The 25,388-nt window shown below is 39.6% G+C and overlaps 2 protein-coding genes across 5 annotated transcripts in view; both read right to left on the bottom strand.

Moving 5' to 3' along the window:
* The window catches only part of STAB1 (stabilin 1), a 58,927-nt gene extending 50,320 nt beyond the window's left edge, over nt 1-8,607 (bottom strand). The window contains exons 1-4 of one of the 3 annotated variants that reach the window (XM_032194328.1): nt 8,547-8,607; nt 7,311-7,463; nt 2,159-2,295; nt 1,106-1,221 (exon numbers count right to left, since the gene is read on the bottom strand). In XM_032194328.1, coding sequence (XP_032050219.1) covers nt 1,106-1,221; nt 2,159-2,295; nt 7,311-7,391 — 334 coding nt within the window. In that variant the 5' untranslated portion in view covers nt 7,392-7,463; nt 8,547-8,607. Of the gene's footprint in view, nt 1-1,105; nt 1,222-2,158; nt 2,296-7,310; nt 7,636-8,546 lie in introns of those variants that run through there. The other 2 variants (XM_032194330.1, XM_032194329.1) reach the window with 2 other exon arrangements.
* A 5,874-nt stretch (nt 8,608-14,481) lies between these two features.
* Nucleotides 14,482-25,388, bottom strand: part of NISCH (nischarin) — a 28,909-nt gene continuing 18,002 nt past the window's right edge. Inside the window, exons 14-21 of one of the 2 annotated variants that reach the window (XM_032193795.1) lie at nt 23,342-23,463; nt 22,391-22,446; nt 20,589-21,902; nt 20,001-20,175; nt 18,639-18,792; nt 17,960-18,088; nt 16,919-17,080; nt 14,482-15,875 (exon numbers count right to left, since the gene is read on the bottom strand). In XM_032193795.1, coding sequence (XP_032049686.1) covers nt 15,247-15,875; nt 16,919-17,080; nt 17,960-18,088; nt 18,639-18,792; nt 20,001-20,175; nt 20,589-21,902; nt 22,391-22,446; nt 23,342-23,463 — 2,741 coding nt within the window. In that variant the 3' untranslated portion in view covers nt 14,482-15,246. Of the gene's footprint in view, nt 15,876-16,918; nt 17,081-17,959; nt 18,089-18,638; nt 18,793-20,000; nt 20,176-20,588; nt 21,903-22,390; nt 22,447-23,341; nt 23,464-25,388 lie in introns of those variants that run through there. The other variant, XM_032193796.1, reaches the window with a different exon arrangement.

Here is a 25,388-nt window from a genome sequence, read left to right as displayed (position 1 = left end):
TTATCCAGTACAGCTAAAACTGGCCCAGAGCTGGTGAAGATGGCAATGAGTAACACCAAGGAGAAACATGGCTGCCTTCTAAGGAAAGCCTTTTAATAAAAGTCTAAGGAAAATTCCACTGGCACATAACTAACCACATTTCAGCAAAGCCACTGAAACATATTTTGAGATGGAGCTACTCTTGCAATCATTAGCAAGAGGCAGCACCAAACATCTGAGGATGATTCTGAAGCCTGGGACAGACAGGATCCTACTTTTCAAAGACACTGAGCATTTTGGCTTTTTGTGACTTCTTGAAGGGCTGGGAATGTGCTCAAACAAGCATGGTCCACACATCTTTGGAGAGAGGTACCTCCAAATTCTAGGGATTATATCTGAAAATTTTAGGCATAGAATTGCCAATTGATTATTCAAAACACTTTATGTGAAAACAGGCCCAATTGCTCAAACAACCTCTCATTTTCTGCCAGACTGGAGAATGTTTGGCCATATTCCAGTCACTGGTCAACTGTATGAGAAGTATTCGTCTTAGAAGATGAACTTTTTGGATTTTGGAGTTTTGGCTTTTGGATTTTTGAGAGAAGACCAAGAAAAACTGAACGTTTTCAAATTCCCATTACTTGGCTTAAAACTAAATGGGAGCTTTGGGAGGGTTATTTGCATGTTGGGTTTGAATTGCTAAGTATTTTCTGTGACTGAACCTCTGACTAACTCCAGACTATATAAAAGCACACATGGCACATGCACTCCCGACCAGAGGGACACCAGAAAGAAGTATCTTCCTCTTCCTTTGGAAACTTTCATAAAGAGGAACAAAAACATCCCTTTCCAAAAGGTTCTTTTTAAAGAAGAGACTAAAGGAAGTTCCAACAAAGGGGGTTATGTTATGTGTTAAATATAAGAGGATTAAACACATATGAAGCAAAGAGATTCCTTCCTCATTATCTTCTAAACATCCTGGGCAGTTAATGGAGACCTTGTAAATTCTTAAATAGCAGGAGCAGAAATAACAAAAATCAATCAGCTTAATGCATATTTAATGATTCATGTTAAAACTGGTTTGATTTACTGAACAGAAGGCATTGTAAACAGATGAAAAACTTACCGTAGCACTCTGTACCCCAGAATCCTGGGCAGCACTTTTTCTCCTCAATTTCCTTGTTACATATGTGATAGCACCCTGGCTGGACAAGGGTATTTTCTCCTAACTTGACAGTGTACCTTAAAAAGAACAATCCAAGATCCATGATTACACCACAAAGATACCATGTGCTTGTTGGAGGGGTTCTAAGCAAGCACTGCAGCGCGCTGAACTCTGAACCGAAGGACAAGAGTTTGCACTCTAATTCTGTCTTTCTCAAGGATGCCCACTGATCTGTGCTCTTACAGCTGGTTCCAAGCAAGTTGTCAGGGCCTGGATATGAGACAGAGGAGGAGCATCTTTCTCCTTTTCAACCCTTCATCCATCGCCTTACACACAGGCTAGGCCCCTGGTGACAGTGTCTCTTGCTCTGCGTGTATGCTGTACGGAACTATTCCTGGGTCCATTCGACTACCACTACCACAGAGAGATAACAGGCAGAAAAGCTGCACGTGCTCACATTTCTCTTCATTATTTCATTTTATTTTTGGCACAACATCCTTCCCAAAAGGAACTTGGAAATCGCCTCAATAGCACTGCCCCTTTGAATTCAGTCTGACTCCTCTGTGTGTCTGTAATTACTGTAAAACTGCTACAGCTATTTTTAAAGTATTTATACAGAATAGTGAATTACAGAAAACAGTAGACAATGGAGTTATATATTAACTGTTAACATTCATTACTGAATAGATAGGCAAACAATAATCTATAGTGTTTCATTTTCTAAAAAAACTTACTGGTAAATTCAGTTTTTCTTCACCATTCTCCTATTAGAGACAAGCTATAGAAATGCTCAACAGAATAAGAACAAGGAACACAAAAACAAGCAACCTTCATAAAGAGAACTAGGAAGGTAAAAAGTTCAGAGGATTATTGCTGGAAGCTGAGAGAATATATAAGGGGAATTATTATTATATTATTTCTCTAATAATTCATATTCTCCTTAAGGCATACACATCACTCCTTGCATAGCAGAGCTAAACCAGATCTGCAACATGGTTAGGAAAGAGGTCTTACCTGCAGTCCCTCATTCCTAAGCCTTGCGTGGTCTTTAACCAGCCTCTCGGACACAACATTTTAGGTGCCGCAGCACAAGCAGTACATGCTGTATTCATTGTAAACATCATCTTGACATTGCATCTCATTGACCTTAGCTTAAAAAGAAAAAGTAGAATGAAAATAAGTCCATAACTAAACTGTTACCTTAGGCAGTCATCTCGCCAGCCTTTGATATCTTTATCCACACTGCACTGTTCCTTAGATTCCACGGGGGAGGGCAGTGACCAGTGTGGCTGCTTGGATGTACACCACGCACTCATAAATGCTAAAGCACTATGTTATGTTAATGCATGCTGCTCTGCTTGGATCTCAGCTACAGGGCAATAGGGCAGATCACAGCTAACTCATCTTTCCTCTGTTATTCACAGCAAAAATTCTAACCACTTCTAAAATAATTATAACCATGCACTGCTAATTTAAACTGATCTTTTGGAAATGTGTGGTAGTGGTATGTGAGGACAAACTCTAAACCAATAGCCCTTGACAGAAGACACTGAATTAAAAAGCAGCACAGCATTTCTGTTTTCCACGCTGATGATAAGATCCAGTTGTACTGGTTGTTTCTTTGCTGTTTCATGGGTTTGACAAATTTTAAGTGTTGGTTCAGACTATTTCCCAGAGACCAAGAGCTGCTCACACAAGTGCTTCTCATGGCAATTGCCTTTGAGAATGTGCAGGGAGGGAGATTAAAAGGAAGGGAGCTCTGCACTTCTCCAGATACCTAGAGGTGGCCCTTGATGCTTTGGCCCAGGGTGGAAAGGACCCCATAAGTGCCAGCAACAATATCAGGTAGGAGGACTTGGATAATTCAAATGACTGGTGATAAGTTCAGCACAAGTACTTCTACCTAACCAGAATCTCTTTAGGGGTTCAGACTTCCTTAAACAGTTTTCCAGTGCCTCTGTACCACCAACCCCATTACTTGAAATGAAATGCAACCAGAGCAGATAAGAAGTACAGTCTCAGAGAGAATAACCATCACTGTATGCCAGCTTGTTATTGAAGCTCATGATTTTACCACAGATGTGTTTTCTTGAATCCCTAAACTCCTCAGGTCAAGCAACTGTGCAGAAAGACCATTGTTCATTTCAAAAAGCGAAAATGTTTGCTACTGATGATGACAGAGAAAAGCTGGAAGGCAGGAACTCTGTTTGTCCCAAAAGGTCACCAACTGGAAAAGAAAACTCACTTCAACTATACCTCTCCAGGCACAGTATTTTCTAAAAATAAAAACACCAGATCAAATTTTGGGAGGAGGCCCTGATCTGGGATTTTTTTAAAGCCAATCCCGAAAAATGCTGTTAATGCAGTAGCTGTCATGTGCCCAGAACTCCCTGTTCTGTATTCCCATCAGCAATCTCAGCCCAGCTCTGCTTCCTCTGGACCTAAGTAAGCCCAAACACATACGTTTGCTTCAGGGCAAGGGAGGAAGTCCACAGCTTCCCATCTTATCAACAGCTCAGGAAGGCCCTGCCAGAAGATAGCCAGCAGACACTGTCAGGAAAACCTCATGAGAGATAACCCTCTGGTCCCAGCTCTGCACGGACATCTCCCCGGAATGGTTTCCTGACTCACGCCCATGTTTCCTCTGCCTGGAGCTGTCAAGCTTTTCCTCTCTTCCTGGATTTGCTTTCTGCAGCCATCCATGCAAAGGCACTGCCCCACGAGCCAAGTGACTCGTGTCTGTGGTGCTGCCTCATGTGGATATTCATCCCTAGTTCTGCACCAGGGGCTTTTCTTAATGTACTTCAGCATCCACCCCCCTGGGAAGGACTCCCTTGCATTATGAACAGCTCAAAAACAGTCTGAGATCCATCAGACCCAGCCGTCCATGTCCTGCAAGCCCCAGCTTTGCTGATTTTATTCAGCAGGACAGAGATCAGCAATGCTGTTCCTTGTTTTTATCCTACTTACACACAGCAAAGTCAAAGGAGAGTTCACCTCTTTCACAGAGCAAAACTGAGAAGACAGACAACATGGATGGGTAACTGGGGAGCTACAACTGGAGTACCCTGTCTCAAAAGCTCAGCAGTGCCATTCACTGGACAGAGGAGAAGCAGATCCAACCAGTGGAATTAAGCACAAATGAGGACTTCAGACTAAAACTGGGCTTTTGAAAGGAGCCAGAGGAATCCAGGCACATGTTTCTGAGAGAATGGCGCATCTTGTTGGTCCCTTGCTGGTCCCATCAAATCGCAACCTTAACCTTCACCAAGACAATGCCTCAGAAAGAGAATGGGAAGATGTTCAAGGAAGAAACACAGGCGGATGTCTTCCTGCAGGTTGTGGTATTAAATCTCTCAGATTTTCCCCACAAACCTTCATCAGGTGTCTGAGCATCCTTATCTATATAATAAAAAGACCACACAAACAGTAGAGCACAAAACATTAAATTAAAACCCTCCAATATTCTATTTCACCTTCACTTCCAGGCATCAGGAGTTGGCTGTCAGACACAGCTGGGCCACTAAATGTGTTCTCTGCCACTGTGGTGAAGGAAGACACTGTTATTCACACATTAATCATTTTTTCTCTTTCTTCCATTAATGTGGCCCCATTTCTAAACAGAAATGGACACTGGGAAAGTAGAAAGGCTGTCGTTCCTTGCTGTTGGAATCTGTAATTATTTGCAGTTCATTTTCAGGATAAAACAGAGGTCTCTAAGGCAAGATAGCTATTGTGGAATACCCCCAACCTACCTTCCTAGAACAACGTAAAGTTTAGGCAACTTCCCAGTAAGATCTTCCCCTTTTTATATGGAAATATGCTTGTGTCAGCAGCAACAGGCGGGAGGAAAGAGGAAGAAAACAGCTGTGTGGAAAATTAAAAAAAAAACAACCAAAAAACAAGTCCATTCTTATTTGAGTGACAGAACTGATGAAGCAGTCATTTTCTGGAGTGTTTTGCTTCTTATGAAAGCAGAAGAGAAAATCAAGGGACATAAAAAATGCAATGGTTTGGATTCTCCAACTTTGGAGTGGATGAAAGGAAGACAGAAGTTTGAGCCAGAGGTGGCTCGTGGGGCACAGCCTCACAGAAAACAATGATGCACTGCTCCCTTGGGCTTATCTGTGACTGCTGTTTCTAAGTCTGGAGATGCTAGAGAGGAAGCAGCAAGAGAGAATATCCGAGCCTGTGTTGCAGCAATACGCAATACCACCCAGCGTGCTGAGAGCCGGCGAGGTCCATCGTGGCTATGCCAGGGAAAGTGGGTGAACAGCCACTGTTCTGCTCAGATGGTGCTGTGAGCCTGGACTGTGCCATACTTTGGGTACAAAGCAACGGAAAAGGAAGCCTGGTGTTCTCAAACAGCTCCAAAAATAAAGGAGGATTTTAAAGCAGGAGGCATCTAGCTGCAGCCAAAAGCAGTTAGGAGCCAGGGTGCCTCTGCCCACGTTGAACTCTGTCTTGCCAGGGCTGGACTGCGCTTTCTCCCTGCATTCTTTCGCATGCATGTGCAGCAGCCGCTGCCTTCTGCACTCAGTTGAGACATTCCTGAGTTTCTGGATTCTGCAGTGTTTCCTTCCCTCCTCTCTCTGTGATGTAAATGTCCCTTATTTTTTGGGTGCTCATGTTTCTCTTATTCCATTTCAACTTATTCCATTTCAAGAGAATAAGCTGGGGGGCCTTTTTTAAGGACTAGTTTCATTCTACTCATTTTTCCCTTTATCATTTCCTCCCAAACCATAACACAAATTCTTCTGTAAGGCAAGACTTCAGGGAAGAAAGAAAAACACATGTGGACGTCAGTGTTTGGCTCCAACAATCCTGGGAGCTAGTTCTGGAAACAGTTATTATCTAGTGAATCACCACATTTCCAGAGCTTTTGCCCTTTACAAAACAAGAGCTGTATACACATGCTCGGGTCATTTTAGTCATGTACCTCCTCAAGAAGTTCTCAGGGACAATTTAGTTGAACATTCCTGGACATGCTAGCATTTTGCATTTGGCCAAGGAAGACACTGTTCAGCATGAGGATGAAGTCTGGCTCAGAGATCACATAAGACAAGAGCACTCTTCTCCTTTCCCAGCCACTTCCATTCCTGCTACATGCCACCTGGGACTGGCCTCCTCCCAGCAGAAAATCTCTCATGGTTCTCACATCTGCTGCATCTTCCCCAGTCCATACAAAATGCAGATCAAAACACAGCCTGGAGATAACATCACAAAAACCAGCTACTACCAAATCTCTTTCTTCCTTAATGCTCCATGCAAGGCTCCTGCAAGGCAATGGAGTCTTCTTGTGGAATTACTGCACTTCCATCACAACCAAATAAAGTGGCCATCCTAAACAATTGTCAAAGACTTCATTAGACCATTGTTTTCCCTTAACTCCCACTATACATTTTCAAATGTTTCTTCTCTTTTTCCAAAAAGGAAACTTTTGGGAACAGAAATCTAAAAGAGGGTTATTTTTTCTAGATTAAATAAGCTGCTCCAGAGGTGATGCAAAACATTTCACGTCTCTGTGAGTGGGTAATCATTACGTAATATTCTATGAATTATAGCCTACAGAAAGTAGGACGACACAACCATGAAGCCAAGACCACAGATCTACGAAGGCATCCTACATTCTTCTAGATGCTAATTGAAGGAACGGAGATGTTGGAATCAAAACAAAACCTTCCCACGGAAAGCGATCTGTACTCCTCACTGGGGAGCTGCTAGGAAATGTACTCGAAAGAAATGTATTCTCTCTGTTGCAAAGCAACAATTTGATAAGATTTAAAAACTCTTTTTAGAAAACTCTCCCGGGGCACATATAGACCTGTCCTGACAGATGCCAGAGATACTGAAAATAGTGGAAGACAAAGATCCCTAGTGCTATCATATCACTACCTTTGCAATCAGTGCTGATCAGAAATGCAAACTGAACCTGATCTAAAATTCAAGCAGCTGGCTCCAACCTTAATTTTAGCTTTCCAGTTCAGATGCCACACGTGTCCTTCCACGAGCAGGGAAGATATTTGACAGTCTTAAAGTTTAATTATGGATGTTATTCTGCACTTAACTAAATGTAAACGAAAAAGCGAGGTTTGGGGATAACATACAACCATCCAAATATGAAGAGCTGTTTGATGAACATTTAAACAAAGACTCACGGACTTACCTTCTGACTCTGGCAGTCAGCTATGGGAGTGAAGCATGCTGCTAAGAAGAAAAGCAGCAACCCAGGAGGATGCATTTTCATTCTTTTACAAGCAGAAGCCTTTCCACAGACGGGGAGGTGATAGAAGCTGCAATTTCTGTAAGATAAGACCGCCTACTAAAAATCAGATCCAAGACAAACCAGAGGTTAAAAGTAAACAGCGAGAGAACATTTTCACACTGTGCTCTTTGGATGCAAAGCCTTCATAAGGGGATCTACTAATTCTACTGTTACGTCTGTATCAATACTACCTTTTTCTTTCTTTCTATTTTTTTTTTTTTTTTTTTAAATACACAAGCATAACTTCTCAGTAAAAGGTTTACTCAAAACAGGAACATCTACGGATTTCCTCTTACATATCAGTTCAAAACAGAAGGAAGGAAATCCTTAGTTTTCAACTAATTGGAACAAAAAGAGGTCCACTGTATGCTTAACTGAAGGCAAATCCAAAGGGCAAACTTAAATACCATGAATTCATGAGTGGTACGTAATTTCATTTTACTGCTGGTTTTAGTATGTCCAGAACATCTCTAAGCAAAGGTTTGTGCAATGATTCCTATCCCTATGTAGGCATGAACAAAGCAATATGAGTCATGTGCCGCACATCAGAGCAGGAATACAGGAACATCAGTCAAACCCTTCAGGTAGCATTTGACATTTATTTGAAACATTTAGGTTACTCATCAAATTTATCAAATACATTGCATTTTGTAGGTGCTATATCAGCAGTAGCAAAATTTATGATTTTCCAAACGCTCTGGTGACAGTTTGATGAATCTATGGAGCTCTCCCATAGCACTCAGAATAGGAAAGTCCCAAAATGTGATTAAAAAAACCCACAAAAGTTACCTGAGTTACAGTCTGTGATCGCACTTCTCCTTTTGAACATTTCAAATAACCAAGAATTGATTATTGACAGATCTTTTACATGAACTTTGTTTCCCTGTGCTGCTAACAGAACCCACTGAACAGAGCAGTCTAAGGATTGCTTCTATTTGCAGCAATTCCTACTGAGCAATAAGGTATCTTTTCATTTTGGAGCCATTAATAGTACATGAAGGTGCATAATGAAACTAGGGTAGGAAGCTACTCTTGCATTTAGATAAATAATTGAGAGCATAAATATTTTTTGTCCCTTGCATAAACACACAGAGGTACATGTTAATATATAAAATATGTAAGAACCGCTGTACTTACTAGTGCTGTAAATTGTGCTTTACCTCTTCCTCCATCCTACAGAGCAGCCAGCATGATGAACAGCAAGCACAATTATATATCCTGCACGAACAGGAAGCAGATAAGGCACGCAAGTATCCAGTGCAACCCATGTGAGAAGTACCAGCCCACAGCTCAACCTTCCAGCTCAGCCCGCCTGTCCCATTAGGGGACCAACAGACAGCCACTCTGGTCGAGGCCAGCGGGTTTGTGCAGCCACAGAAGCCATTTGGTACCCCACAGATCTGTGAAAGGAAGCAGAGGCCTCATAACTCACACCAGTTCTGCTGGGATAGGAAAGTCACAAACGGACAGACGGGACATTCTCACGGAGGGGGACATTGGTGTGGAAGCTGCACAGTACTTTTTGTATTTACAGCCCTGGTGCTAGAGTGGCCTTGTAAACTAAACACGAGACAGGCCCTCTGCTCCATGCTACCTGTTAGGTGTTTACAGCTGAAACAGGCAGCCTAGAAGGAAGTTGAGTGCTCATTGATGGTCTTCCAAGAGCTGATGATGACATAGGGATTAAGCTGCAAGTACCGGGCATCCATAGATAGATGAGATTTTAAGGTGAAAATAGCTTACCCTGGAGCACCTGCAGAGGCATAGGCTTCTTTTTCTGAAACTTCAGCCTGTTTTCTAAGCGTGTGTTTTCCAAAGGGCTCCAGAAATAAAATGCTACGGGGTTGAAAGGACACAGCCTTCTTCTGAGGCTTTCCATTGGTGTTTGTCACCACTGCATCTGGCCTAATGCAAGGAAAAAAAAAAAAAAAAGCAAAGAAGGGAAAGAAAAGGCTTGGTGAAATTCCTGTCTGAATTAAATAAGTCAGATTTGCAATAGCAACAAAAGGCTCACAATCAGTTTCCTTTATCTGATCATATTTTTATATGACCGTTTATTTAAAGACAAGTGATACAACAGAAATATACAGACTACAACTGTGAACACTGAGTAGAGCCATTTTACAGTAGGTGGGCATAACATGAAAAATCAAAAGCTCATGTGTCACCAGATCAAGTGATTGTGCTTTCCTGATCAAGTGGTATAGCCAGTGTGTTTCAGGCATCCAGGAATTGCTCTGATCATTGCTGCTGGATCTGCAACACCAAAGCCTACATCAACTTTGCATCTGCATGATTCTGGGACTCAGGTTAGGAAGATGAGGCACCAACCATCTCCAAATGAATGGGTGGCCCAGAGTTGTTACCAATCAGTGGAATGATGCCAATATGCTTGTGGTGGCAGTCCAGTTGGCAGAATCACCAGCGATGGCAACAATGGCACAGAAGCAGGAAGGGGAACATTATTAGGTAGAAGAAGTGAGTATTGGTGATACAATTAATCTGTTCTTGTTCTCTTCTGGGAAATAGATTTGTCCAAGGCAGATGGATGGATGGATTTTCTCACAGATAATGTATCAATAAAAAGCTTATGCCTTAGAAGCAAAATGCATGGGATCAATTCTTTGATTTCACTGTTTTATCCAACCCTGTTTACAAGTGTCAGTAAATAAAAGGCTGTTCACTCATTAATTTCTATGTAAGAAACAGCTAGAGGAATGAAATGCATAAGCATCTGAACAAAGCATTTTAATCAGCTCACAAAAAGTCCCACACAGCAAAGCTGCCAAGCAGAGATCCTTTTTTTTTTTTTTTTTTTTTTTTTTCAACATCAAAAGCAAATACATCAGAAAGATACTAGGTGTTAAGAAGAACTAATGTGAAAGATATCCTCAGATCTGTCAAAGAGCTCAAGAGCTGATGCTTCTAATCTGTCCAGAATTTACAGGGGAAATACCCAGTGCTGCATTAAGAATGAAGCCACAGGATTCGCTATGTCACTGGCAATTAAAGGAATTGAGACAGCCAACTTTAAAAAAGGGGGGGAAATTTGTGTGCAAGACTTATAAGGATCTGATGACACAGCACACAAAGAACAGCCCTGTCGCAGGCAGGGTAGCAGAGCCTGATTCATGGCCTACTCAACCTTTGATTGAGAAAAGGATTGTGCATTTAAAAGGTACAGTGGGAGCTGTCAATTGCCTGCAATTGCATTTATCTGTGAGGTTTACTTGCAAGCACTTGTTTGTTTTGGAAAGCACGGAGGACTTACCAGCCAATTGTCTCCTGCTCAGGCTGCACAAGAAGGCTGGCTAGCAGTTGAAGTCACAAAGCTGGGGCTCAGAAGCATCATGTTCAACTTCTGGCCCTGACACAGATGACTCCTATAAACTATTAACAATCTTAATTGGCCTGACTCACATGGATCAACAGCAGCTTGTTGGCAAGCAATAGTGCTTGGGATTTTTTCCTCACTCAGCCTTTTTGTTTCATGAGTTTATGAAACGTTGAATCTTCTGAACCAGCTAGTCTAGACCATGACACATGCTTCTTCCATGACCACATTACCATTCAGAACTGAAAAACTCTGCTGGTCAAAGCTACTCAACCTATTCCAGGGAAAAAAAAAATCCTGTGCCTGTCTAAAGGCAAAGGATACATACACAAACTTCCAGCCTCCCATGACAGTCACGCTGCATTTTAAAATGCTCGGTCACCAGCCCTCTGCTGTGAAGCGTGTGCAGCCCTGGCTAGCTTGGGCAATTTCCTGCTATTGAAATCTTCTGTATAAGCAATCTTTACTGAAACTACGGAACCAAGACAAATGATTTACCATCCAGTCTACTATACCACACAGCTTCTGTGTGGGCTGACTATTTGGTTACTTCAGCAGAGAGAAATGAACTCATTCCAGTCTTCTGGGAGAGCTAGGAAGGAGCGTAAAGTCTCTCCACTCTGAATCACAAGTGACTGAGAAGCTGTGAGACTCCAAAGGTACTGGTAAGGGATTAAACAGCCCAAGCCACGAGTGCCTGTGTGTCAGAGCAGGGCCAGCAGTGCCGTGCTTACTGAACAGGCCCCTGAGGCTGCTGGTGCAGGGACTAGAGCACAGTCCTACAGTTTTTTGTTTTTGTTTTTGTTTTTTCTCTTGGCAAGCTGGAAGGAACAAGAATTTTAAAGTTTGATGATAAAAGTGAAGAAAAAACAGGAAGGTCATACGGCAAGTAGGAGACTATTTACCTCCCTCTCTCACACACACACTCACGCGATGGCCCATCCCAGGCAGACAGGTAGAGCTGCCTGAGCACAGCGTTGCCTTGTGGTTCAGGAAGAAATTATCACAGCTGCTCACCTCCTGTTAGCGCAAAGCCTGGAAGGGTAGTGGCACCAATGTCAGAACATAAATGCTCTAAGTCCTGCCCTACTCACTGCTGTTGACTCTGAGTTCTTTTATGCATGCTCCCGCAGGGAAAGCCTGCTAAGTATTCCCATCTCTGTTTTACTTTTATACCTTTCTCATCTATTAAGCAGTGTCCTGGGATTTTGCTGGGAGAGCCAGGTTCTAAGCTCCCCACAGATTTTTCAGTATGAATTAGATGCTGCAGTTCAGTAACAAAACGTGCTAAAAAATTGCTGTGGAAAAAGTGGGGGTATGAGACTTATTACACCGAGAAGGTGCTGAGGAAGTACAGAGGCCAACACTGAAAAATAACCTCACTAGATCCCCAAGGAGCAATAATATCCAGAGCTGGTAAACTAGCCATAAGGTTGTATTATTACAAACATTAAAAAAAATCTCTGAGAGGGGACAAGGAAAATTTGTCCTTGGGACAAGTGACTAGTGAGTTGTGACCTGTCAGCACTAGGCGTTTCTTTAGGCATCTATTGAGGTCTTGTTCAGAGCTGGCCACAGACATTCCTTAGCATCTTCATGGTGTTTCATATTCTCGCTTTTTCCACAGCTCGTCAAGTTACTAAATGCCCCTCCATTATCAGGTAGACAGCAGGAAACAGAAGTTTGTAGTCTGTCTGCTCTAAACCACAACTTCATGCTTTTCCTCCCGTTGCCACTTCTCCTAAGATTGTGTATGTTTGAAGATTAATACCATAAAACTTTTGAATCAGATGTTTTTGAATCAGATGTATGCAAGCTAGAAGTGGCATTGTGTTACTCTTTTTTAATTAAAAATTATCAAAAGTTGTCAAGACCAGGAAAACAACTTAAATGGGCTGATGTAAACACATGACCATTCAGTACATCTGCAGCCAAGAGATCGCAGGGCTGTAAAAACAGCATGGGAATGGACACGGAGCAGACAGGATGCAGGTCAGGCTGTCACTTCACCTTACAAAGAAAGCATGGCTGAGCTCAGGTCACCACCTCATTCACTCTCCTTCCTAGTGAGATTTATTTACAATTTTTCAATTGTAATACAAAGGAAATTTTAAAACCTTTAACCATATCCTCAGCAGATGACACTGAGCACAAATGCAGGGGTCTTCCCTAGGGTTCCATACACCTACATCAGTTGGAAAGCCAAATTATGGAAGATCATTTAGGACATATTTTCTTGAAAAAAGGTCTTCCCACCTGCCTATGTATGCATCCAGTCCCAACTTAAGCAACTTTGATACTGTCTTAACACTGAACTGTTTGAAGCTGTAAGAGATTTGAGGGCAACCTAAAGAAAAATGAGCATGCATGGCTTCATAGCACTCTTGGAAAGAGAGAGGAAGAAATCAAAGCTGTTCTATGTGACCAAAACCGCTTACAAAGCTTCTTCAGTCTGCAGAACATTCTGTACAAGCTAATTGTGGAAAACAGAAAATGACACAATCAGCTAATTTACAGAATCCAAGATGAAGGACTGCATTTTCAAGGAAAACTCAAATAGTGCCATTTATTTCTAAAAGTGGGGATTTAATCAAAATATAACGGACAAAGACAACAGACTGGTGCCAAGGGACAACAGTGAACAGTTTTTCAGCTGAACATTGAACTTTAACGATCAGAAATGTGAACGCACAAAGCACCATAACTCCACCAGGTTTTAACATGGGCCAAAGAACAGGGGAGCAAACATCTGAATTACTACAACATGTTTTTTTTTTTTTTTTTTATATATAAACATAGAAATGAACTGGAGCTAGTATCAGCAAAGCCAGTTTGCACCTACTTTGTCTAGACCATGCTTCCCCTGGCAGAATACAAGAGATAATGGAAAAAAATGCCCTGAAAATAAACAATTCTCATCACACTGTGAGATACTAAATGTAAGAATCAGGAAATATTGTATTATATAACTAAAAAACTACTGAACATTTCATTCATCTTAATACAATCAGTGCTTACCACACTTAAAGGGAAATTGTACCCATTTTCTGGATTGTATCTGACACAAACAGAAATATTTTCACAGCTTAAAGGAGGACTTCTTAACTGAAACCTCAAGAATATTTGTTTTAAGCTTTAATGCCACAAGACAGAAAAAACTTGCCATTCCTGGAGATGCTCAAGACTTGTTTGGAACAGGAACTCAATGTGTTTGAACTCTGCCCTGTTCTGAGCATGACAGGTATCTCTCAACTTAAGTTCCTTTACATTTTTTAAGGGAGAATCAGTTTTAAGCAGCATCAGCTGGCCATGTATATCAAAACCATCCTTCCATTCTTAACCCCTGCAGATGTAGAACAGTTACTCAGTCTCAGAATTAGTCTTCACAATAGTCAGTAGTTTTGTTTTTTTTTTTTCCCCTGTCATAGGAGGCTAGAACTTGCTGGGCACAATAGTATCTGAAGTTACAGATGACAATTTGGAAAGCAAATTCCTACTGTCTGATGGAGCAGCAAAAAGACTTCAAGTAAATCCTCTTTAAACTGTGCTTAGAAGCTGCAGACCCTCAGTTTCCACAACTCAGCTTTATTTCTGGACCAGTATGTATTTGCTAAATTATTTTTCTTCCTGCCTATTTCATACTTTACAATATACTCTAGGAACAAAATGTGCCACTGAACTACTATACAGTATTCTGCAAACACAAAAGGAGTACTTGAATAAAGACAAGGCCAAGCAAAAACTGTCAAATTACACTTTATTTGTATTGACAAAATAGGCAAAAGACTTGGTGTTCAGAGATAAATTAATTATTTGCTGACAAAACAGTTGTATAGCCATGTTGTGTATTTCCATTTTCAAGACTACACTGAACAGACTTTTCTGAGTAGACTTTTACAGGCAATTCTTTTCCCTAGTCTAAGAAAAAAGAATGCTCAAACTAATCTCATGAGAAAGTGTCACCTGCTTGTCACTCAAATTTTACTGTTAAGTTCACAATTGGCAGCAAATAATTACATTTGGCCTCAGAAAGGAAAAAAATATGTAAAACTAAGGTCATTAAATAATAAGCATTAGCAGCATACCCAAAATACATCTTGTACAAAGAACATTGCACTTGAACTTACACAAGCATTTACTGTTATTTACACATCAGAATTTGTATAGAACATCAAGATTGATATATACAGAAAAACAGCAGAAACCTTAACAGCCCTAGAAGACGGCATATCTAGTGTTGACTCCTAATTTTTTCCATACAGTTTCCCAGGATGTCTCATGAGTTTTTTTCACTATATACTGTTGCATAAAAAATACTTTACAAAAAGTTCAACCCCTAGCTAACACTTCAGAGTATTTGTATGGACTATTAAATGTTCACTGCACTAGGGAGCAAAGGAGTCCAGTTCAGCTCCTTAATAAAAATACAGAATTTGACAGGCTCTATTTAAATGCTGTGCTTTACTTTATAAAAAACACTGAAATCACTTAGCTGTGCAATGATTACCCAGTGAGTTCCAAAGGCAGTTCCCTACCACACAGTATCTCCCACTGTCTTGCAAGCAACGAAATTAACTTCTCTCGGCTTTCTGCACTTGGGATAAAGATGTACCACTGGATCTCTCTGCTCCTGCTGCCTTCTAGTTTTGCATTTCCCTTTGGGGCATTATCAGTGTCTCCAAAGTGATCCAGTGTTAAGTTCTGCATCAGATCCTGATTCTGAACATCATCAAACACAAAAGTAAGGGCCTGCGGATATGTCTGATAACCCATAAGGACTCTATCTAAATCCCGGATTCGTCTTCCATCTGCAAGCTGATACTTGTCTCTCTTTGGTGGTTCCTTAGCAAATTCAGGTAGTGGGTAACTGATGTAATCTTCATCAAAGAGAAACAAATCAGAGCTGGTTAGTATAAGTGTTTTAGGTTGAAGTGAACTAGTGTTTTGGGCAGATCCTTCAACATGATTTACTTGAAATGCCAACACATACAGAAGGATATTGAGGGACTGAAGATTAGTCAAATCATCCATCTTCTCTGCCACTAGAAAAGCAAGGTCCCCAATCTCCTCTTCATTGGGATAAATAAATTTTACTCTGCTTGAGTGAATCAGTTCATAATTCTCCATTTTTCCTGCAAGAACAAGTACACAGTGTTATACTTACACTTAAATACTATACAATACTTAAATGCATGAGGATAAGCAACAACATTGGATAGTTGGTTGTATCTTGAATTTTTCCAGATACCATTTTTGCATGTATGGTTTTACTTCACAATATTGGAATAATTTTTATTACCTGTATTTCTGCAACTTTCTCACCACAACTAGTTCACGCTGACAGTAAAAGAGGCAGAAGGAAACAGCTGAATTCTCATATCAGACTACCCACCTTCTTACCAGCTGATTTCCTCTGCTTCCTCCTTCCCACTCCCTAGTTCTGAACTGACAAAGCATCATCAGATCACTGAACACAAGCTTCCTACGTCTTTCAAACAGACAAAAGACAGAAAATAAAAACAAGAAGAAATAAAACCTTTACATGAATTACTTTTATATCCCCTCCATTGCTTATATACCCCTGTTGGATGAGCACATTCCTCTCCTTCAGTGTTAGGCTTCCTTCAAGTTTTGCTGTTTTCTATTTAATAATTCCAGGGAGTAAGAGTTTGCAGTATTGCCTCCTGTCATTACAGAACCTATCTGCTTTTTTCCACATAAATCAGCTGACCTAAGGAAAGGTCTGACCACTCTTACCAGATCTTGCCCTTTCTGGGCTTCCACACCTTCTCCTTAGAGCAGTTACACTAATAATCATTCTTCAGGAAAATGTGATTTTATTTTGTGAATAAGATTCAGAATTCTAAGCATAAACGTTTAACCTGACATTGGAACTGAACTTGATGTGCCTCAAAAAGATTTGGTTTTCACTTCACTACGTTCTCTCAGAATGATGGGATTCCTTCATCTGACCAAGCAAGGAAAACCATAACTTTTAGACTTTATTATATTTACTGTCCTTTGATGAAAGACTTACAAGTCTTTCTAGGTTGAAACTCGCAGTGGGAGTACATAGGAAACGCAGTTTCTGCTGTATCAAAGCAGCAGTTTAGTAGTTTTGATGCTCTTAGTAACAAGCCTAAATAGCTACAGCCATGTAAAAAAGTCCACTTACCAGTGTTTTTACTCCCAAATTCGGAGTAGAAGTCTTTATCTATTGGCTCTGGTGAAGGTGTGCGTGCAAGCAATGACAGAACTGCCATAAGCTGCTGCATGAAAGCATGGGTGTTGTAACTGTCTCTTGTCAGGCAAGTGACAATATGATCTGCAGAGTGTCCTGAATAGAATACAGAAAAACCATTCACACATCTGTACGTGGCACTACCATAGCTTCACCAACATGCAATTGTCACCAAAATAATTTCTTGCAAGCATTATTTCTCCCCAAAAGATTCATCATTATTCAGAAAACCTTAAAATCCTTGGAAAAGTATAATACAATTCTTACAAACCCCTCAAAAATAGAGGATATAATTTAACTTGATTTAAAACGATGCATACAAATTGTAAAATAGTTGAACAGTTTATCTTACAGAAAAATTGCCCTTAACTTTCTTTGTATACTAGCTATATGTAAGCTTACTTCATATCATTTTCAGTAATTTTTCCCCATCAAGGTCACAAGACAATTAGAAAGACACTTCAGAACATAGAAACATATGGCTCACAGGTAGTGGTACTCTAGGACAAAGCAATACAACCTCAAAACTTTACATATGTTACTTCAACTAAATTTTAAGTTGACATTCTCATCTTACGGAAACTAAAGTCTCCTTTTCCGTCCAAAAAAATCAATCATCAACTAACCACATATTTTGCAATGTGGACAGAACCTTGATCTTACTCTTCATTGCAAGCCAAAGCCTCAGAACAACAAGAAAGTCTTTAGAATTCCTTTCTGATCAGTCATCAAGATAAAAGATTTTTTAAAAGCACTTGTGGGACCAATTCATCAACATTAGAAGCTTCCTAGATACCTCAATTACAAGATGTTGCAAGCCTACTCATACAGCACCATCAGCATTACATTAACTCCTCTTAAGAAAAGGCAGCAAAAAAACTTTTTCAGCTCCCTAATCAAGAGAAGAATCCATCTGAAGTAAGACTAAACAGATAATATTGATCTGAAAAAAATTAAAGCATAAGATGTACTCACCAGTAATTCTGAAGTATTGGTCAAACAGGCCAACATTTACTGACTGCAGATCATTAAGTTTTAACACAAAGCAGCAAGAGAGGTGGAAAGAGTTGTTTTCACAATCTGAGTGTTCTTCATTCCAAAAATCTGTTGAAGATATGATGAAGTCAAAAGAAAAAGAACGATGATACTCCTTTCTATAAGTATAATTTCTATATCCAGAAAATGTATCACACAAAAAAAAAAAAGAAGTTGAGAAGTAGGCAGGAATACTGGTTGATTTCTCAAACACCGTATCTCCTTGTTAACATTATTTCTTGAAGAACTGCATCGCAGATATATTTACAAATCACTCATATGAACTGAATGCACACTGTTTCATTCTCTTCACTTACCATTCTGCTCTCTTAAATGGCCTTTACCTACCCAGGTGATGCTGGGGATTATCAAATAATAATCAGAGGGAAGCATGGACACAATGGCACATGAAAGTGTTTATCTGACAAGCAGCCATGACTCAAGAACCCAAACCTGCAGCTTTGAAGATAAAATCCCCATGCAAGCACTTTGCAGAGGGTGGATTGTGCCACTCTTCCTCAACCAGGAAGATCAGCCAAAACTGGTAGTTAAACTCAAGACAAACAGATGGGGATTAAGTTCAATCTTACCAGAGGATCAAAATTAATAGCTCTCTTACCTAACTGATGCTCATCCGCACGAATGAAAGAATCGTCCAACAGAAAGTAAATAGCTTTTGTTGAGAGAAGCACACAAGCCATCACTTCCACGTTGGGAGTTTTGTAAAACAGAACTGAAGACCACATGAGATGCCTCAGCTCTTCATTTTCCACCTAAAACGTAAATTGTATTTCACAAATCACTTGCACACTTTGACCTTTCAGACAGCTTTACCATCTCAGAGGCAGCTTTAGATTACTAGAAAAAGTTTCAAAACATTTGAAGCATCCAAATGTGCTATAGTGAGAGCAGAAGTTTACCTTTAGCTGCTAAACACATCTACAATAGCTGTCTACTGAAAATGCTTTGGTTTTGTGTAACAGAATATTTTTCTATCATGGTCTAATTATTCCCTATTTTCTGACAAAGAAAAGAAACAATTAGTGCACAAGATGCTTTCTAAAACAAAAAGACAATTTTACCAACAGATGAGCAGTGACTCCCACACCTCAGGCCTAACAAGCCTTCACAATGCAACTCCGAGTTCGGATTTAAAGATCCTTAAGAAAGGATGGAAGTGATGGAAGCACAGCTCATCACTACAGATGCTGTTCCAGCCAGGCATCCTTCCAGCTTCTAGCCTGATGAGTGCTGTGAGCTCTCAAATGAGTCACCTGCTTTTTTTTTTTTTTTAAATCAACTTCTCCCAGTGCAAAGAAAAGTACAACTTACAAATTGTGCTTACTTTAGAATACTTAAAGAAAAAAGGTAATAATAAAAGCATCTATTTCTTACTAAGCTCTTCAATTGACATTTTTACTAGAAACACAGTGATTTATCACTTCAAATGCCACCTCACTGATTTAAGTTAGAACTGTACTTTTAAACTTAATGTTCCCCACAGCCAATAAACCTAATTTCTCAATTACAGGTTTATCTGCTCATGCTTTTGGAGTCCCTAGAGCCAAGCACATACTGTCTTGTATTCATGAACTGTATTACCCAAAATGTCAGGACACAGTGTAGCTAGGTACCAACACAAGAGATAATTCCACTCTGTTGATTATTTCATTTTATCATTTTAAAAGAAAAATAGGAACATTTTTGGAATGGTCATTTTCAAGACGTACTAGTGTACTTTCTGGCTCTGCATCAAGGATCCTGAAGGCAAAATATGCCTGCCAGGACCACAATCACTGCAGTAGGGCCCTCAAAGGCAAGTTGCACAAACAGGTTTCTGAGCAAAATGTTTCCAGGTTTGCTTCAGCTAAGCTTTTCAAGTTTGATCAGGCAAGGTTTTTCACTTTTTTTTTTTTTTTAAGTATTGTCTAATACTGAAAGGTCAAGTCATACTTTTATATACCAAGGCTAGGTGCAATACCTCTGCAATGTTGCCATGGAAAAATTCAACTAGGGCATTTCCTTTCAGCCCAGCCACATACTGCAGAGATGCAGAAACGTGTAGGTGAATTGGAACCTGGTTATCTTCTGTAATCTTCTGCATAAGAAATTCAGATGGATATAAAGATGACAGAGTCAGATGAGGCTTGCAAAAGCTAGGAGACAAATCCAGAAAACATCATCAAAATTTCAGGAAATAAACAACTCTCCCCAACAAAAATTCATACTTAGTCATTCAACAACTGGGAACACGCAACTTCTATTCTTAGTTTATGAATGTGACTCTAAATGAGATCTCTTAAGCATCACTATCTGTTATGGTATCAGCCTTCAAGCACCTGAAACACAAAGATTCCTTCCATAAGAAAATACATTTTAAATTATAACCACAGAACATTTTTTCTTTAAAGGTTGACAGGTGTGTTCCAGGATAGCCAGTCACGCATACCAAAGAACAGCAGAATCAAAGTGGTCTACAAGTCAAACCAACTACAATAACAACTGCAAACAGTGGCAGCGCCACCTTACCTTCAATACCATGCAATAAATCTTTTATGGGAATTGTTACCTTGCTGATTGACCATGTCTGTTTGAATCCAAAGAGTGATTTCTTGCAGCATCTGGTTTGTTTGAAGCTTTGAAAATAACAATAGTCTTAACATCCTGCAGGAGTGTCCTTAAGAGACTGTAAATTCTTAGAAAGTGGAATTTCTCATGAGGTAGAACAAACACCACTGTAACAAATCTGTATCCAATGAGCAACTCCAGCACATGCCCATCCAAAAATGAACCCTTCTGTTGAATAGACACGTGAGTCGGATGTAGCACAACTGATGCTAATGGTATCCTATTCAGCATAAGAACACTTCTCAAATCTTCTGTGCCTACCCATTTACTTGGCAGTAAACTGAAATCCACTTTGACTATGTACAAATGCTGGGGTGTTAGAAACACCCAACAGGGATGGAACACACAGGGGCCCTGGTCAGAAGACTTGTACATTGAAGAATAAAGTGCTGAACACAAATCATTTTTTGACCATTTTTTGTTATTGCCAGCTGGCTCTGGATGATGCAAAGTTTTCTGAACATTGGTTTTGTTCCCGTAAACAAGGTATGTTAGGAAGCAACCTTTTATCTCCACATCCTCTGAGGAAATGCAATTCAATTCCATAAGCTGACAAAGAAACTCTTGGAGGTTTGCATTTCCACAGTATATTGTGGAGCTTCGTAACACTGATGTGCAGCGTTGAGAACACGTGTGCAAACAGGAATAAAAATCTTGAAGATTCTGGGAGTCTGAAACAACAAGCAAGCAGTTATCGCTGTTTTTCAGCTTCAGTGTTAAACAGATTTCTGGCATGAAAAATCCAAATTCTGCTATATCAGTATATGGAAAACATAGCATTAATTTCAAGGCAGAGGGGATATGCTGGCAATTTCCTCTCAATTCCTGAGGAAGAATCTCAAACACAGCTAGCAAATCATCAGTCAAAACCAAACAGGAAGCAAACTGCCTGAGCCCCTTATGAATGTGAATAGAGAAACTCCAGAGAATTTTGACTATGTCAACGCTCTTCACTGCTGTGCTGTCAGATGATTGAGTATCTGAAGTTGTGTTGAACTCAAAAGTCTGATCTCCTTCATGAAGTCCCATTTCAAAATACCCATCTTCTTTGTCTGTGGTTCTGGAATCACACAGAGGGCTTCCTTTATTCTCTGTAAAGGAGTGGGGTGATCTCTGCACAGTCTGAACTATCAAGGCAGAAAGGTGCTGGATAAAATCCTGGTTTGTGGCAGTGTATGACATGCAATTGAAAGGCAAGATGATGGTGTTACAGGGGTCAGGCACGGCACAGTGTTCTTCCTCTGAATGATCCAAACTTCAAAAGAGACAACAAGCCACAGTAAGTACAAGCAAGTTTAAAACCAGCTACAATGATCTACATTTCATGGCACTGCTTATCAGAATTTGAGGCTTACTCTATGCTACTTCAGTTAAGTCAGTGTAATTTATAGAACATCCTTGCACTGCACAAAGCCATTAGTTTCTAAGGCTGGTAACGTACAATTTTATAGAAAGGACTAAAATTCTTACTCGTCCTTTATTTCCCACCTTGTATAAGCATATCCATACAAGTTAAAGCACTTTACAATGCAGCCATTGCTATTTTTGAGACTACCAAATACATTCCAGAGTTCAAAGGTTAAAAACACTTTACATAATGTAATCACTTTTGGTTCAAAAACAGATACAGCACACAATGAAAAATAGTTCAGCCCTACAGGCCAAGTTTTAAGAATGCCATATCTACTGCTGTTATCCAAAAGCTAACAAGGATATAAACCAGAACTTTTATATCTAGCTTACCACGTATGACCACCTCTTCCATACTCTTCACATGAGTCTAATAGAGAGGCAGGTGCCTACGGAAGAGAAGAAAACATCAGGAAGCTACCAATTACTTATGGCCGCTGCCAGTCTTCAGCACACATGAAGAGCGAAACTAACATTAGCAACAGCTTTTTAAAACAACTCTGTGAAGTCCTGATTGTTGTACTCACATCAGCTGAACAGATCTCCTTTGAGGATCCTAACACACTGCCTTGTTTACTTTAGGTTAGATATTCAATAAGGTAAGAAAAGAATGGACCGTTAACGACTTGAGAACGGATCCAACCTTAGGCCCATAGATTACTGTAGCACACTACAAATATATACTCAAGTACTATGAAGTGAGGAAAAAAGGTAAAGGAACTTAAAGACCAACGACATTGGTGACAAAGGAAAACACTACCCCCAAAGTCTTACTGTCTCTTTCCCTGAAGCCACGCATATGAATACTTCTAATAGTTACAACAAATGAAAATGTAATTCAAGAGCTATCAACAACAGCAGGAGTTTGAAGGAGACAAATTAAGGCCATTACCTATGGAGAAGATTCTCCAGCAATACTAACAAGACTAGCAAGAAAATCTCCTTCTGCAAGGTGATATTGTCTTGCACAAGGTAAGTCTTGCACAGAGCAAGTGGATACTAAACATTAACATGATACTAATACTGGGTCAACATGCTAAAGTCATGACAGTGACACCAATTCTCTGCAAATCTTGTAAAGTGTGATTATACATTTAATTTATAAGGTGGACCAGCAACTTCACACTGTTTAGGCCCACCTCCTTTTTACATTATAGCAACTCTGAAAAAAGAAATCCATATAGCTGTGCTACAGATTACTCTGATAACCAAAGTTTAAGATCAGGAAAGCCTGCAAAAAAGCTTTTCAAAATACCATAAAACAAACATAAGAACTGCAATTACCTGATTTTTACATCTGGAATCTGGTATTTCAAAGCATCTCTGGGGAACTGTATGGTCTGTAGGAGTCAATCCACTGGATTGCAAAGAACTGTTAGCTAGGACTGTTTCTTCACAAATTATTTCTAGAACAAATAGAAACTGCTCTTAAAACTACTGCAGTAAAACCAAAATTGATGTCTATCTGCCAGACAAGTGGAATAAAAACTGTACAATCGAAGTCTGATGATAAATCATTAAAGCTAAATGAGCCAAGACAAAAGAGAAGCAGGTAGAATCTTAGTTGAATTGCAGACAAGCCCTTAACTGTATTGAAAGTTGCATTAAAATGGATGAAATTCCTTTTTCAAACTAACAGTTTAAATCTCAACTTCTGGTGTAAGAATCACCCTTTGTTTTAACAGAAGTTGTCAATTTTTCTAACAGTAACCCTTACTTTTAACAAACTATCGCTTGGCTGGCAAAACCAGCAGCAAAGCACTCTGGCAACTTTTCAGCATTCTTTCAAGTTTCCACAGGCTTCAGGTGAACAAGCACAGTTAACTGCGTCAATTGTTCAGAAAGTCAGACATACCTGGCCCCTCAAACACCACTCAAGAAAATTAGCCCACCTTATTCAAAATCTTTCTGAAGGGTTCAAAGCTGTGTATCAATAAAACTTACGAGCAGATATATGGGAACATTCTTGTGGACATTTGACATTTTTTGCCTGTGATACTTGCACTGAAGCAACACAGAGAATCCATTTTCAGTATTACCACTGAGCCAGCCAGTTCAAATACATAAATAAGCAAATGAAACCAACAGAATTAGAGTGCATGTTTTTCTAGCCTGAGCATAAGAACTCCTGCATGTACCTTTCTGGACTGATAGTCAAATTTAGCAGATTACATCAAACCTTCTCATAGTCAGAGGAAACACAGAAGGTATTTATTACTTGAACAAAACACTGCATTAGCAATAAGGAAATTCGTATTGACAGGAAAAACAGAACATGACATTATTTTTGGTTTTCTGTTTCCTATATAAATATTTCATCTTTTTCCATAAGCCATTTGCCAGTGACATTTAATTTGAATAATATGTTACGGAAACAGATGGTGTGTAGAAAAACTGCAGAGAAAACAATTCATAGAAATAGCATATCAGGAAATTAATTCCATTATTCATGATTTAAGGTCTAACAGTAAAACTAATTGCCCAGCATATTTCAAAATTCTTAAATAGATTTATCAAAGTCAGTTTTGAAAACAACCCTCGATAGCTAAATAATAAAAATTCCTGTTACTGAAGATGAAAACAGCTTGCCTTAGTCCTCTTTTATTTTCCTACCCCTTAAGCAATCTTCCCTACGATTTTACTAAAGGAACCTCATCAAAAAATACTACAGTAACTAAACATTATATCTTACACCAATCTTTCTAAAAAATTCAAGTACTTTGGGAAGGAAGACCCGTTGTTTTTCTCCCCCTAGATTCATTTGCTCTTAAATATTTACCATAGTAGAACAGAACTATGGACCAATAACTTTGAAAGTTACAGTTGTTGCTAGCATACATTTTTACAGCTAGTTCTGTGTAAAACTGCAGGTCATTACATAGTCGAACGGTCTCAGTCCTCTAATTTAAATACTTAATACTTTAAAGCGAGCATTGAATAGAATAGTTCATTTGGAAGGGACCTTCAGTGATCATCTAGACCAACTGCAGGTGACTTCAATATATGCAAAGAAAGCTAAACACTTTTTGCACACATTTTGGAAAAGCTGTCAGCACCTTATCTGCAGATGAACGAAGTTGTCTAGAATAGTTACAAAGGCAAATTAAGTACATAAGTAGCAACTAAAACAATATTTATTTCAAATTATTTGTCCTTAAATGAGATGTTGTCAAAATAATTTATTTTTTTTTTTAGAATGAACTAAAAAACTGACTGTAGAAATCACAGCAATTATTTTTTTTCCCTCCAAAGACCAGGCTTTTCAGGCATGGTTCTCTCCCACTCATCAATCCAACAGAATTATAGGAAAAAGCAAGCATCTGTTGAGACA

The sequence above is a fragment of the Aythya fuligula genome, chromosome 10, assembly GCF_009819795.1.
Source record: "Aythya fuligula isolate bAytFul2 chromosome 10, bAytFul2.pri, whole genome shotgun sequence".
NCBI classification, from domain to species: Eukaryota; Metazoa; Chordata; class Aves; order Anseriformes; family Anatidae; genus Aythya; species Aythya fuligula.
The sequence above is the reverse complement of the archived record's forward strand: the minus strand, read 5'-3'. Positions and strand labels throughout refer to the sequence as shown.